This window comes from Clupea harengus, chromosome 19 (genome assembly GCF_900700415.2).
Source record: "Clupea harengus chromosome 19, Ch_v2.0.2, whole genome shotgun sequence".
In the NCBI taxonomy this organism is placed as follows: Eukaryota; Metazoa; Chordata; class Actinopteri; order Clupeiformes; family Clupeidae; genus Clupea; species Clupea harengus.
The window spans coordinates 8,240,310-8,256,440 of record NC_045170.1 but is presented as its reverse complement, the minus strand read 5'-3'; the positions used below and the strand labels follow the sequence as shown (position 1 = coordinate 8,256,440).

Genomic DNA, 16,131 nt, shown 5'->3' with positions numbered 1-16,131 from the left:
TTGTTCTCACCTGTCCCTCGTTATCTGTTGCCTGTGTGTATATATAGTCCTTGTTTTCTTGTTCCTCGTTGTGTCGTCGTAAATTGTGTTTGATGGTATGTTCCTTGTTTTTCCACTGCTCCTCGTGTGTTCCTAGTGTTTCGCGCTTCTGCCTTGTTCAAGTGATTACTCGTGCTTCTGACCTCTGCCTGCCCTACAACTATTCTCCTGCCTATTCCCTGTTTGGATTTGTTTGCCTACTTTTGGACTGCCTACCCGTGTACCGAACCCTGCTAGTAAACGTTTATTCTTCTGAATCTACCCCTGTGCTGAGTCGTGCAATTGAGTCCTTCACATCACCCACCAGTCGTAACAGTATATACATTTTATGCTATGGCCTACGTCCACTCCACTACTTTTCAGAGGGAAATATTGTACTATTGTAATCTACATTTTGCTGGTAATATTTATGTACTTTTACTGAAGTAGGACTTTGCAGGACGTGCAGTAGTTGTACTTCCTGTATTGGTACCATTACTTATGCAAAAGATCTGAATACTTATTCCACCACTGAATGATAGCTTAATTTAATATTTCCTTCAAGCTCTCTGTTTGTGTGCCTATTGGTGACGCTTAAAAAGTAGTTTTGGGTCAGTAAATGGATTTCAGGTTGCTTCTAAGCATGTCCTTCTGATAGATCCTTCGGATCTTATGTGGTATAAAGTTGAGGTACTGTTACTAAAGGTAAATTGATACGTTTTATTGTTATTGTACGTGTTATTGGTATATCAAAATGTTATTGAATAGTCGTAACGTAAGATAATCATTGCGAAAGCCTGACCAAATATTGAAAAGCCGACCAATCATATTCTTGTTACTAGGTGGACTAAAACAAACAAACCATCAAATTTGTCACTGGGCAGAGCAACATTTCACGTCCTATCAAAATAATCTTTCTGGTGAAAATAAAGCTATTTATCCAATAGAATTAAAGGAATGCTCTGTATCCGTGTAGAATAAGGCAAGGCATCCAATCACGCTTGAGGTTTGCTTTGTAGTCAGGCAGACATAACACAGTTGTCCAATCATAAAATAATCTGACAGGGGATTTTTGCTGTATCTTTGACTCAGGTACTTTCTTTTTCTTTTTATAAAATAAATACCACAATCATTTTGCTTTAAATATGAAAGAATGTTTTACGCATTTTAAACGTTGACTGTGAAAATAGTTGTGTAAGTTTCCATTGCTCTATGCCTCATGTATTTCAATGTGTTCACAGCCTGCCAACGTTAGCAGAATATGCTAGCTATCTAGGCAGGCTATAAACTAATGCCAGCTAGCTTGCTTATTAATAACGTTACTTTTTAATGTTTCAGGTAACGTTAAGCGACAGTGTAAGTTATTTGTATCGGTTAATGACATATGATAGAAACGCTGTGTAAGCTTGACTTGGATGGTCAAAAATCGATGTCTAAAGCTGACTAGCTACATGTCTACCAAGCTAGCCAGCAACTATGTCAAGGCTTCGTTTTGCCCATAAACGAAGAAAGCGGGAAGAATGTGAATCGTAAGCGCATGACCGTAGCAAGCTGTGCGGCAAACAAGATGGACACTTATAATAGGCGAATACATTTAGAGGAGGTGTTGTTTACGACCAAATTCGTCGAACTGTCTAATTTGGACGATGTAACATCCACGAAAGGGAAGGAAGGGTCGTAGCTAGGGTAGTGTAGTGGAGAAATGGCTGGTGGCTAGCAAGCTAACGTTAGCTAGCTAGTTGCATTCCGAAAACATGCTCGCTCTCCCCCGTTGTATTTCGATGTGGTAGCTTTTGACAGCTGGTAGATGTGGTTTGACAGCGGCTCGGTTGTGTCAGAGGTCTTACTGCCTCTGGTCGACATGGATAGATAAAACATGGGTAATCACTACAGACGCAAACAAATATGTTTGTTTGGGTTTTTTTTAACGCTAGGGTGGTTAGTGTGGTTCTCACTTACTCCAGTGTAATTTTGTAATTTACAGACAGTGACCACGGGTTGCCGTAGTGGGAGTGTCACTATTTCATTGATTATTTTGGAGCAAGCCGCCTTGGAACCTCTTTCCTTTCTTTTGTGATCTTGTTGACCTAGGGAAGAGGGATACAATATTATTTTATAACAAACACTGTTAGATACCTCTATTAGGCTACCTCTACGCAGAACACTATTAATGTACAGATCGTAATGTTATTTCGGTTACGTAAACATGACAATTTATAACCTTGTCATGTAGTTTTACCAGCAAATTATTCAGTATCAAAGTATTTTGTCATTTTCATTCATTTAGTGAAACTATGTTGTCATTCATGATTATGATTCTCAAAAGCAGAATAACATAATTAATTTCGCAATCAACTGCGTGAATGTATTTATATCTTTCTAGTTGCAGTGAGCTTCTGTCCTATCTACAATAACTACAAATTTTTTATTGTTTATTATTTACTGATGAACAAATCAACATCAACTAATTAACTGAAAGTAATAAAGAAAAACATCAAAGTTTTTTATGCTATTGATTAATTGCAATGTTATTAGTATGCATAATATGGTTATTATATTACATTGATATAAATCTTATTGTATGTTAATATAAATCTTAATGTAATTTTCAAGCACAATGTGGTGTAATACAACTTGCGATAATCAGGACAAGATTGTTCCTGATAGCTCATAATGACGCTTATATCTAACAAATACTATTGATAGACTATTACAAGGTGGTGAGACTTTCTTACTGGATTTCTCTGGAGGGCTCACAGAAATCAGAACCCTCATCAGACAAGTATGTGTGTTCCGTGGTCCCAACCTCTGAAGAAATGTCTGCAAGGAAATGTTTTGCTAGGATGTCTGTGTCTCAGAGGGTATCATACCATAGTGATTCACTAACTACACAGAAGAGAGTCTGGAATCCGGTAAATGCTTGATTCTGACCATTTTAAACAACTTAAAACATGAAGTGAAATTAGCTTTTTGGGCTGACCAGTTAAAGGTAGAGTCCGCAGATCTAATCCCATACACTTTTAGTTAAATTCAGAAAATTGCTTCTCACGGTCACGGTAATAGTATAATAGTACTGAAACCAGTTTCTCAGAGCACTTACAAGTGTAAGTGTAACCGGTCTGTAGTCATTCAGGCTGTTGGTGGCTGGTTTCTTAGGGATGGGGATGATGGTAGCTGATTTCTCACCTCGTGTTCTTGTAGGGTGAGAGTGTGGGTGCTGGGGGTTGGTGGAGTCTGTGCATTTGTGTTGGGCCTGTTGACCTGGAAACGGGCAAAGAGGTGCTTAAGTTCCTCTGCCAGTGAGGCATCAGCATGGACCATGCTGGTGTTGCTGTTTACAGAATCTCTAACCTTCAAAGTCTCTCTTCGCTGTCCTGCCCGATTAAAGGCAAAAAAAAAAAGCACACAGATGCTTCACCGATTGGCTCTTCTTACAGATATGACAGATTGCCCTCAGATTGTTTGTCCAAAGTTAAAGGAGCTTGTGGGTGGTGGGTAGTGGCACAGAAAATCCTGCCTCATTGCAAAAGAATGGACAAGTACAGTGTGTTATAACCAGAGAAACACAGAGGAGGAGTAGGTTGGGAATAATGATGGTGATAATTCCACATAATGATTTGTATGCTTATTAGATTGTGGCAGTCTTGTAAAACCATAGCAATCTACAGTAAATGTGACAAAGAAAACTCTTTGCTTGAGATGCCGGAAATAGTATTTTTTATTTTTGTGCGTACCTGTTGTGTCTGTTTCGCTCCGTACAGTGGTACACTGTCACAACAGATTTCCATGTTTAAAGTTAAGGCTTCTAGTTATTAATGGCACAATGCAAACGCATTAAATAAAAATACCAATTAACTAGTCACACATCCTTGACCCTCTCCTCTCCTCTCCTCTCCTCTCCTCTCCTCTCCTCTCTTCTCTTCTCTTCTCTTCTCTTCTCCTCTCTTCTTCTCTCTTCTCCTCTCCTCTCCTCTCCTCTCCTTGTTAAAGAAAGTATTAGTATATTTTATCATGAATGTTTTGACTAAAAGGGCTTGGACTTTGGAATAGGTTGGACTTTGGAAGCCACTTAGCAGACCAAGAATGTGAAACCAGATACCTCACGTGATGTTTTTATGAGATAAGGAGGAAGCGGGTTGTAAACTGACTTGTTGCTAGGCAGAAGTAAAATTCAGCTAAACTGCACCCCCATTTCCTGACTGCCATTGTGTAAACACTGTGTTCAAATAAAAGCAGCTGTGTGTAAATGTTTAGGGTTTTTCCCTGACACTCCTCTCTTCTGGTTCTAGACTCTAGTTCTCTCAGAGGGTTCTGGATGCAGGTGGTCAGTGCAGCAAGCGCAACCCATGGCGGACGAGCGAGTGAGGGGTGGGGAGGCCCCCAAACCCGGGAGGCTGGATACAGGAGAGGGCGACACGGAGCCCAGCATGCTCCTCCAGAAACTGAAGAGTAACATATCGTAAGACAACATTCCTCAGATGGTTAGATAAAAGATGGAGTGTTAGCCAATTCATCTTAAGCAATGCATGCTCCTGCACAACCTGAACGTCTAATCTGTTTTTTGCTCTCTACAGTAAGAATGTTCAGGGCAAAGTCGAAAGCATTTTGGTAAGTGAGCAATAGAAATTACACAAATGTTGTTTTCAGATATTTTACTATTCCTTGCAGAATTTTTTCGGTCTCCTGAACAAATTAGATTCCATGCTTTAAGGTTGACATGTTAGCAATGTTGCAATGTCCCTCACCAGTGTTACATCATGACCGAATCCTCTTTAAACTGTCCCGCAGCAAGAAGTTGGGCGCTTCTCTGACAACGACAAACTCTACTTATATCTCCAGCTACCATCAGGACCCAGTGCAGGGGAAAAAAGGTCAGTCACACACGCACTGGTGAACCAACAGAAAGAGACACACACACACACACACAGACGCACTGGTATACAAACGGAGAGAGACACACACACACACACACACACACACAAAAGTTTCCCCATATTCATGGGTCAGTCCTATTAGGCCAATTAGTGGCAATAGCTTGGCCTTTTTAAGAGGGTAGCTCAGTGCCCTTTGTTTAGTTGGGGGAGAAGGACAGCTTTCTGTCAGGGACAAGACCCTCAACAGTTAGTTAGCAGATTAAAAACACTACCCAGCATGTAAGTGAACTGGACGGTTTTCGAACAGGGCCCCGACGGAGACAGACACCTTAAGTCTGTCTGACGTGCCATGCTGAAAACAAGTCCTTTTATTCAAACACAATGTTTACACAGTATGACAGTCAAGACGCTGGATGCATTTAGGGTTTCTGCATTTAAGCTGAACTTTACTTCTGCCCAGCAACAAGACATTCCACAAACCCCCAATTCCTTCTTATCTTATGTAAACATATACGTGAGGTTTCTGGGTTAACATTCTTGACTCTGCTAATTGTCTTCCAAAGTCCAATCTACATGGAGAACGCAGGGCACACAGCATTTTGGAACAAAACTTAACACGAAAAAGATATTCATGATAAAATATACTAATACTTTCTTTAACACTTTCCTGCTGCGAGGTAGAGTTGTTGCCATAAGTAAATATTGTTACGCTACATTTTGATATTGAAACTTGTTTTTGTTTAAAGTATTTTGTTTGGTTATTATTATTGCGATTGCTAATTCCTGCAACCTGGAAAGCAAATAAAGATTTTTGGCATTTTTTAAAACTGATACCACTGCTTCTTTTCCACCCCCATCTCCAAGTCCACATCCCAACTCGTGGGCTGGCCGTGGCGGTCACTCACACATCCACACCCACACACACACACACACACACACACGCACTGATATACAAACGGAGAGATACACACACACACACACACACTGGTATACAAACCCTCACACACCTCTTTGTGTTGACAAATTACACACATGCCATCAGATTTAAATAGATATGCTCATACACACACACACACACACACACACTGTATACAGTCTGACATGTATAAACACTGTAATGCCAGATGTACTCTTGAAATACCTTGTAATTTTGAACAAACCAGTGTATTTTATGAAAGCAAGTCAAATATTTTCTGCTTAATATCTATGACATCTTAGCGTGTTGAAAAGGACCTGTAGATCTAACTTAATCTACACCACTTAACCATGTCTCCCCTGGTTCACCCCTCAGTGAGGCCAGCTCCCTGAACATGGCCGACCAGCTGCTCACCTGCAACTGGATCCGGAGTCACCTGGAGGAGCACGCCGACACCTGTCTGCCCAAACAGGACGTCTATGAGACCTACAAGTAAGCTTACCGGAACTTTCTCAAGGAGAATTACACTTGAGATGTGGACAGCATGTAAAGCAGGGCAAAAAACCCCAAAGCAATAGAATAGCTTATGAAAAGATATTTAGAAACCGTATGCTGTAGGCATTATTTGGCACAATTACTGTTCAAAAACTAGCGAGCAAATTGCAGATTGGATGTGGCGTTGGAATAGTCAGAAGGTAAGATTATAAATGCTTAGCCAAGGAGTTGTACATCGTACAATGTTTTAGTTATGCACAGGAAAATGTGTTAAATTCCTTGTGACCAATCCTCTCACTGTCACATGCACATACAGTACGCATGCCCAACAACCTAACCTAACCAATATAACAACTGATGCTGTGAAAACAGTGAAGGCCAGTTGGCCATCAGTCTGGGTGTCCATGGTGCCCGCTTCTAGTATGCTGTCTGCAAGACTGATATATTGCCGAGCTGGACAAAGAAGGACTGGCTAAAATGTATTTCAGTATTTCAGTTTTCATACATAAAAAAACTAAAACAACCTTTTTTCCCCACCCAGGAGGTACTGTGATAACTTGCAGCAGCGGCCACTGAGTGCAGCCAACTTCGGCAAAATCATCCGCGACATTTTCCCCAACATCAAAGCCCGGAGGCTGGGAGGAAGGGGACAGTCAAAATATCCTTCCCTGATATCATAACCACCTGCACAGTTACTCTTAGACTTCAGCCTAGGGCAGAGAGATACGACCTAAAATATATATCATCATCATTTCACATACCTACCTTGGTGACTATAAATTCACAATCATTTATCTTATTGTGGCCACTATCAAAATACTGCTTTAATAAATCCCCTTGGGACAAAACGTTTGGCAAATATCATCTGTTTAAAGGACATCAATTGTTTACCCATTCTAGGATTACTGTTAACTTTTATTAATATGTTATAATCATATTATACTGTATGTGATCATTATGGGTCAAAGGTCAAATAAGGGCATGTGTGTACCTGTTTGCAGGCACAGTAGCCACAATTTCTTGTTACAGTTGGCTGCTTGTTACATGGGGTTCAAAGGGTCAGGTGTTCTGCTCAGTGGTGTTCATATAACCCCACTGACCCCCCACATCATAACTTGTATCTAATATCTAGGGCCAGCTGCGTTGTACTTATCTTATTTATTTTTATTTTTTATCCTTATAACCTTGCTTTTATTACACCTGAATTTCCCTACAGGGATTAATGAAGGTTTATCTTATCTTATCTTATCATATAAAAGGTTCTTCACATGTCGATAGGTGTGCCATACTCGTTTGTTTCCTTAACCTGGCTGCTCCACATACTGCTATAGTGGGATTCGTCGGAAGACAGTCTTGAACATGCCCTTGCTGCCTAACCTGGATCTGAAAAACGACCCAGTAAGCGGCGCACAACTGTGTTATCCTTCTCTCTATATATGTTTTCCTTTCTCTTGAAGTCTAGAATGAAAAATTACAAATATTGTCATATCTGATATTCAGGTTCTGTAGTGTTTTACTGACCCCACCTTGCTTCTCTTTGCCACTTCATTAACATTCACACAACTACACTGCGCAGAAAGCTTGAATGACTGTAAAGTCGATCCACCTGGTTTACTATTCAATTCAATTCAATTCAATTCAATTCAATTCAATTCAGTTCAGTTCAGTTCAATTCAATTCAATTCAATTCAATTCAATTTTATTTATATAAACAATAGAATTTTCTCAATGTAGTAATAGGAGTCCTCCTAAATCAAAATTGTTGAAACTTTGGTCTTTGTGAGTGACAATATAGGACAGAATGGAAGTTATCCAATCACTGGTCAGAGCATACTGTACTAACTAAATGTATTACTTATACGTAGTCAGAGCTGACGGAACTGGTGCAGACGTATAAGCAGGAGGTGACGGAGGCCGCGTGTCAGCTGATTTGTGATTGGGCACAGAAGATTCTGAAGCGCTCCTTTGATACAGTGGTGGAGATTGCCAAATTCCTGGTGCAAGAGCACATCGTCAATCCGCGCTGCAGCCAGGCTGAACTTGTCACCTCTGCTGATCTGGCTGGTATGTATAGGTTGGAGAAATGTGTGTGTGTGTGTGTGTGTGTGTGTGTGTGTGTGTGTGTGTGTATGTGTTTCTGTTTATGAATGCCTATGTTTTTTTGTGGTGTGACCAGAGCAGAGCAGCTTAACTATGAGGTCTAAGCGGTGTACGTTTACAGATACCTCTTTACTAAGTCTCTTCCTGCGTGTTAAAGAAAGTATTAGTATATTTTATCATGAATATCTTTTTGTTTTAAGGTTTGTTCCAAAATGCTGTGTGCCCTGCGTTCTCCATGTAGATTGGACTTTGGAAGAAAATTAGCAGAGTCAAGAATGTTAACCCAGAAACCTCACGTATATGTTTACATAACAGGGTTTTTCCTGGGTCAAAATGGGTCTTCGGTGCTCAAAAAAAAAATTGCGCGCTACGCTCGCACAGTCTGTGTTACCATGTCACCTTATTAGCTTACATGTTACCATTTCATAAATAATAGAGGATATACTTCAGGAAATCATTTTGCTTACACTTTAGATTAAAATAGATAGGCTAATAGATTGACAGTAGTCCAAGCGCCATGGTGCTATCATGTATGGTTCAAAGATTATCAAGGTTTACCTCTACATATGCAAACTACTGAAATGTATATCAATAAAATCTAGAACTAACCAGTGGTCAGAAATGTAACACACAAATTATGAAATTCAAGTTTATCTATTATTACTATTCATTTTTATTATACAAACCTACATACCATTCTTTTTGTTTTTATTATTAAAACTGTCCACAAATATGTTTAATAGTGTGTTTAACTTCTATTGGCCCACCAATGGAGGCTGCGTTGGAAATCAAACTTTTGTCAGCATTTTGAGTGAACATTTAATTTGCATTTGTACAGGTGTATTCGTGCACGTCGGGCTGGCCCTCGCAGCGGAACGACAGTTTACAACCGCACCGGTTTATTTATCAATGATAATATTAATATTATTATATTCGAGATGCAACACAAATCTATCCGCTCTCCTCCGAACGAGCTGAGCTTTCATTGATAAACCAATGCGGTTGTCTGCCTCTCCCGAGGCCCCGCGGTCTACTGGTACTCGTTCAAACGGGTAGACAAATCAAATAATAGCCTACACCTGTGTATGTCCTCAACATAGCAGATATTTTAATACATTGAAAGCCATGAATACTGAAAATAGAATGTTATGCTCAAAATCAGCGCCGACTGATGAAGTCAGGATGCATACGCAAGTTGACTGATTGGCAGCTGGCCGCTCTGTCCATTCGCGCACCTCACAGTTGCGTATTGTTCAGACAAGAAGACACGCTTATCAACTCGATTACTATTGATTAAAACATAACGAGGTTTCGGCTGTAGCCTATACTTGAAACATACTATTGAGACCATATTCGCTTACATGCATTGCACGCGTGATGAATTGCCAATCATTGAACAGAGGCTGCTCCTAGCTTGCCAGTTAAGAGAAGACGTTGGTTTGAATTTGAGCAAGCAGATAGCTAGCAGTTGCTGACATTATTTAGCTAGCTAGCAGTTGCCTACAATATCTTAAAAAAATACTTTGATAGTAGGCTTAGTGTTTTATTTAAGCAGTGTGTTTGTGTACCTATATATCCTATGTGTGATGGTTAGAATATTAATGCCATATACAATAACTCACTTATGAGAGCTATCCAAAGACTGGTGGCTGCCTTAATGTACTGTATTTAGCAGTCAACCTCCCTTACTCTGTACGTTTAGATGCTTTACAGGTAGCTGTAAGCCATTAGATGCATGAGAAATAATTCATATCTATAAATAACAGCTCACCTTTATCTTTTTAACCAGATTTGTAAACAGGTCGCGATCAATATTTTGCAGTAGCTACAATAGGCTACCTTGGTTAAATATCGAATTACGGTAGATGCATGCTAGCATTGCGCTAAATAATTAAGACAGCTAACATTAATTAGTGGTGTTAACATAAAGTCAGTTATTGTATATGGCATTAATATTATTCTAAAACACCTTCACTAGTTGTTTTAACCAGATTTGTAAGCAGGTTGAAAACAACATTTTTGAAGTAAAGTCCCTTGGTTTAAAACAGCTAAAAGCTAGCTACATTAAGTTGCTTGCTCAAATCTCAAATCCAAACCAACGTCTTCTCTAAACTGGCAAGCTTGGAGCAGCCTCTGTTCAATGATTGGCTCAGGGGGTGGGAGGTGGGATGCGCCCTTGAAGTCGACGGTGAGGGCTCAAAACACTATTAAGCTGAATTGCGCCATGAATGACAGGTTTTTTTTATTTATTTATTTATTTATTTTATCGCGGACTTTTTTTTTTGCCTTAGGCGCTCGCGATTTGATGTAGGCGCTCGGGAAAACGGCTTAGGCGCGCGCCCAAATTTTCTCTATGCAGGAAAAACCCTGCATAAGATAAGAAGGAATTGGGGGGTTGTGGAATGTCTTGTTGCTGGGCAGAAGTAAAGTTCAGCTAAAGTGCAGATATCCTAAAGTGTATCCCAGAATCCTGTCTGCCATCCTGTGTAAACATTAAGAGACAGAGTCAGGGTTGGGGGAAGGTAAACATTCTTATCTCTTGGAACCAAGGACGGGATGGTACAAGATGGGAGTGTCATGTCTTTGTTCTGTGATATTGTCTTTGCATAAAATCTGTTACATTTTACCAGAGAAGGCAGTGATGGGTTGAACAGCGTTCTGAAAGCACTGCATTCCTTTTGGAGGAGTGTAGGTTGAAGAAGCGGTCTGACACCATTCACTCCTCTTTGCCAGAGTAAAAGTCAATTATTTATTATATTCTTGGTTGTGTGAGTCTTAATTCTGAGGTTAGTACAGTCCTGATAAGGGTGAAAAAAATCCCTAACACTGCGTTAACCACGGCTTGTTTTCCCAAGTCATTGCCTAAGTTGTTACTTATTTACTTTACTTTGTCTGTGTATTGTGATGGTCTTGGTTATGTGATGCACGTCCCTATTTTTCTTACAGGTGGGCCAGCAAAGCCTCACAAAGTGATCAAGAAGAACCCCGCCCTGCCCAAAGCTGGCACAGCAGAGGGCGAGGCCAGTGGCAGGGATGCTAAGGTAATATGCTACAGCTAGCTCATGTGCTATTCTGTCCACTGTACATCATTAAAAGCTTATGATCAGCTTATGATCTGTTTGAAAACACTAGTGTGACGGTGACGGTATTTGAAACTTGATTGATTCCCATATTTGAACGGTAACACAATTTACAGTGGTGACAAGCTTGTTAGGACACTTTCTAACATGTATAACAAAGAAATAGTGCTTATACTTTGAGTACTCAAAGAGTTTTATAGCAAGAAAAGATTAAGATGAGAGACTTGGGGTGTTGGAATGATTGTTAATCTTTGATAGACTGATCTGAATCTTCAGAGACTAGCAGAGTCTGATATGTTTAAGAGTGATATGTTTGAGAGTGACATGTTTGTCTCTCTGTAGCAAAAGGACAAAACCGACGGAGAGCAGGCCACACAGGGAAAGCCACCTCCCAGCAGCGAGAAGCCGCCCAAAGCAGAACTGGAGGGTCGTAACCAGCAGGTGCAGAACCTGATCAAGCACCTGCCCAAGCTGCTGCCCCGTGGGTCGGTTCCAGACAACAAGCCCTCGCTCTCTGTGCACTCCTCCTTGCTAGCGCCCAAGGACACCTCAGCATCGCCCCATCTTCTGCCTATCACCGTGACGGCCTTGCCCCAGCAGAAGCTTCCCGTTATGATCCTCCCCTCAATGAGCCTGTCCTACGGTGGTGATCGTGACAAGGCCACTGCTGTGACCGTGGCGACGTCCGCTACGCCGACTGCGGTGGTCCAACGACCACGCGGTGCAGCCCCGAAACGTCCTTTGTCCGATCCCCCGGGCGTCCCCACGGACACACCTCCCAAACGCAAGAGGGGTCGACCCAGGAAGCCCCGTCCAGAAGATGCCGTTGCTCAGCAACCGCAGCCAGTTGCTCCTCCTCCTCCTCCTCCGGCTCCGCCCACCTTGCCTCTGGCTCAAACTACTGGAGGGGTGATCCAGAAAGCTCTGGCGTCCTCTTCCTCTTTCTCCACCACACCTTCCTCTTCCTCGCAGCTGCTGGAGATCGTGATCCAGGATCAGTCAAATCTGGTGCTGAGCTCGATTCCCTCCACCCTCCAAGATGCCACCGCGCCTGCCCAAGACCAGAGGGCCAGCGTCATGATGCAGTGCCAGTCTGCCTCCACATCTGTGGATCCTCGGCCTGTCTTGGTCCTGCAGAGAACCACTCCGAGCCGATCCATGGTGATCCAGAGAGTGCCCGGAGGGCAGTTCCCTCCTCCTTCCGAAAATCGATTGCCCCCCTCAAACCCTCCCCCAACCCCTGTTCTTCCTCCCCCTACGCTTCAAGAAGATGGGAAAGAAGTGGAGATCACCCTCACTCCCGTGGATATGTCCGAGCAGCTCGCGCCCTCTGCTCCTTCTTCTGTTCCAGGCCTCAGTGATCCGTCACAAGGGGAAGGGTCCCAAAGTGACAACCCCTAACCCAGGCCCCCTGTCCCCACAAGGGAAAGGTGAGTGGTTGTGAGCGGGGGGGTGGGGGGGGAGGTCAGACAACGCCAGCTCCCTGTGACTGTTAGATCCATCCACATTTGATAGCTTGTCATGCCACTAATTGAGAGTGCGTCTTGGACCAAGACAAATGATTCATTAGTCACTTGGAGTGTATTCATGAATGACTGGAACATATGCCTGAGGAAGGTTTGTCCTGGGGGAGTACCTCAGTGCCCCATCGCTATACTGTGATCTCCATCACCTCCTCTATGGGCCGCCTTCGCACTTCCTTACTTAGAAAATGGCGGATGTCCCTAACTGGTGCCTTTCTAGTGTTTAAAAAAAAAAAAGTTTAATAAGGCAACCAATGGGATCAATGAAGCCAAAACAACTGACTTAACTAACCAATAGACGCTCATCAACTCCATCAGTGCTTGCACTCTACCTAAAGAGGAGGTGATATCTGTGTGTCTACATGTAAGTGTGGGAGAGTATGCGGGTGTGGATGTGATTGTAACAGCATGTTTTCCCACATGGTTAAGGATATTAGGACTGGTTGTGTTCCTGTGGTTACAAGACAGGGAGGATGAGGGATTTACGGGTCTGAACCTCTCAGGGCTCAAAGTGCTTCTTCTGCCCTCCTTATCATCTGTTTTTTTTTCAAGCTTTTATATTTTAGAAATATTGCTACTGTTTTGTTATGATCATATTTTTTTTTTTTTTATAGTTAATGTTCCGCTTACAAACACACCTTCTTTGAATAGTTCAAGTGTGTCTGAAAAGAAATATTCTATCCCTGGTTACTGTAGATGCTAAGCCTTATGGGAATTGAAGTCTTTCAGAATAATACCTAGCTGGATATGGTGCTTTGATATTACCACAGCCCTCTGTCCCATCCAGTCATCTATTTGATTGATCTCTGGATAGATTGGGCAGAGCCTTGCTTGGTCTCCAGTAAACTGCACCCAACATCAGCACTTAACTGGGCCTGCTGTCGATGTGCAATTCCAACCTGTTAGGTCGTAAATGATTATTAAGATTAAAAGAATTATGTTGCAAATGAGAGATTACTTTAAAATGTCTGAGCTTTTTGTTCTGTTGTGTATGTGACATAGGAGGAAAACAATATCAAAAGCACAAACGCAGAGTGACCTACATGAAAGTAGAAAGGAATTTTTTTTTTTTAAATTGATACGCAACCAATAAAACTGAAACGTTTCGACCCAAATTGGAACGTTTCCTCCCAAATTGGAAATTGCTACATGACTAATACACGAAGAACCCTTCATGAGTTGGTTCTAAGCAGAACCCTTAAAATGTCCTCTACCAATAAGGGTCAAAGAACCCTTGTAGGTTCCGGAAGGCACCCATTGTTCTAAGGAAATAGCTGCCCTCCAGGATGGCTCTAGGACCCCATTACAGTACCATCGCTAGCCATCGCTAGCCATCGCTAACATGACTGGATGAAATAGGACATTAATAGAAGACCCTGTAATCTGGCACATATGTATGTAAGGCCAGTGAAGTCGTCCCGCCAGGTCAGGAGGATGCACCCCTAAATACACATGTATAATCAGACAGTACTGTTTAGACATTGTAATTTAAATTAAATGTCTTGACGTTCCTGAAAGTTTTATTCTTGAAGTCACAGGAACAGATATCACTTAGAAAACCTGACAACCTGGGTGAATATTGTGACTCAGCCAAACTATTTTTGTAGATGGTCTGTTACCAATGCAGGTTCTGCGGTAACCATATTTGTTTTCCTGTCTTGTCGGTCCAAGGTCATAGAACCAGAATAGGAAACCTGGTAAACCACATTGAACCATGGTGACCTATTGGCCTTGTTGAATGGCCTCAAAAGTCCATGAAAAGGACAGTTCAATTCAGACGGAGTTGTTGCCAAATGCCACAGAGTTTCAAGGTGTGTCCATGCAGCGAAGCCCCGAGGCACACTGTAGTGGGCACTAAGGAGCTGATTTCAAATTTGACTATTTTATTTTGTGTACTTTGATCTTGTGTATTTACATGGCCAAAAAGGTGATGTGTAGCCCTCAGGAAGGTGTGGAATACGGCGATGGCATGTGATCGGATGGTTAGTGGGAAGTCTTAAAAAAGTGGATAGGAGTTGAAACTCTATTGGATGGGTCTTTGGGAAAGTTAATGACGTTGGAAATGTATGTTGCACTCCATGTGAAAGGGAAATGTTTGAGATTCTCTCAAGTGAATGAACAGTCAAAGTGAATTAGATATTTCTGTGAAAAAAATCGTTATGCAAATTTGCACAAAACATGATGGATAAAAATGGATTTTTATTTCAAAGTATTTAGAAAGGGTTAGGACATAGGAAACGAAAAAATGATTTGAAAACCAGTGCACTTATTAAATATTCTGGTGGAATTTCTATTCAGTGGAAAGTAGAGATGATTATTATAGAAACAGACTCCACATTTTGATACATTATTTATATGATGTAGGGCTGTTAGCAATGTGAGGGTGTGTGTTATTCCTTTCGGAAATTATAATTGCATAGAGAGAGGCCAAGATATTTATTAGCAAAGCTCTGTGCTGGGAGAAGCAGCATGTGTGTGGTTGTGTTGGTTTGCGTTTGGGATGGGTGCGTGTGGATGAGATTGGCTGAGTGATAAAGTGACGGAAATTACACTGTGGAAGCCTCTTGGCTCGCATGAATATCAAAACAAAACAAAACTAAAAACGGGTCGCATTATCAAAGATTAGGATCGTGATCCGGGTAGCGGTGCTCCAGACTGATTCGCAGGCAGTCCGGACCGCGTTCAGTGTCTGTTTTTTATGTTCGTCTGTGTTGGTGGTGCTAAACTGTCTGACTGATGCTAGTCCTCCAAGTTAGGCACTGGGGTGGTGTTGCATTCTCATGCTTTAGCTTTGGAGACCAACATGAATCATACATAAATCACTATTTTAGAAAAATCAGAATCATTGTCATCTCTATGCATCAAGTGTCACGATGAGGTGTATTCACCCTCTGATTTTCATCGATTTTCTAAACAAACTGTCTGTTCTGCAGCATAAAATACGACGTCCTTTTCCAAGTACATTTTTAAAGAGTTTGGCTCAATTGAGTAAGACCCAAATCCATGCATGTTTTTTAATGGATAGTTTATGGTTTTAGAGTGTTCATTTCCAAGAGTGCGGTTTGAGGTCAATACTGACCAGTTGTGGACATAGAACCATGGCATTCATATGTGGAATTGAATCT

General features: G+C 41.6%; 1 protein-coding gene across 1 annotated transcript; it reads left to right on the top strand.

The window, feature by feature from the left end:
• Positions 1 to 939: 939 nt before the first annotated feature.
• rfx5 (regulatory factor X, 5) lies at positions 940 to 15,603 on the top strand. The gene is made up of 10 exons (XM_012833325.3): positions 940 to 1,110; positions 4,308 to 4,477; positions 4,593 to 4,626; positions 4,807 to 4,889; positions 6,184 to 6,300; positions 6,845 to 6,961; positions 7,623 to 7,701; positions 8,169 to 8,367; positions 11,350 to 11,444; positions 11,826 to 15,603. Exons 2-10 carry the CDS (start codon positions 4,365 to 4,367, stop codon positions 12,882 to 12,884), a joined length of 1,896 nt encoding a protein of 631 aa, XP_012688779.2. The 5' UTR covers positions 940 to 1,110; positions 4,308 to 4,364; the 3' UTR covers positions 12,885 to 15,603.
• Positions 15,604 to 16,131: the final 528 nt, after the last annotated feature.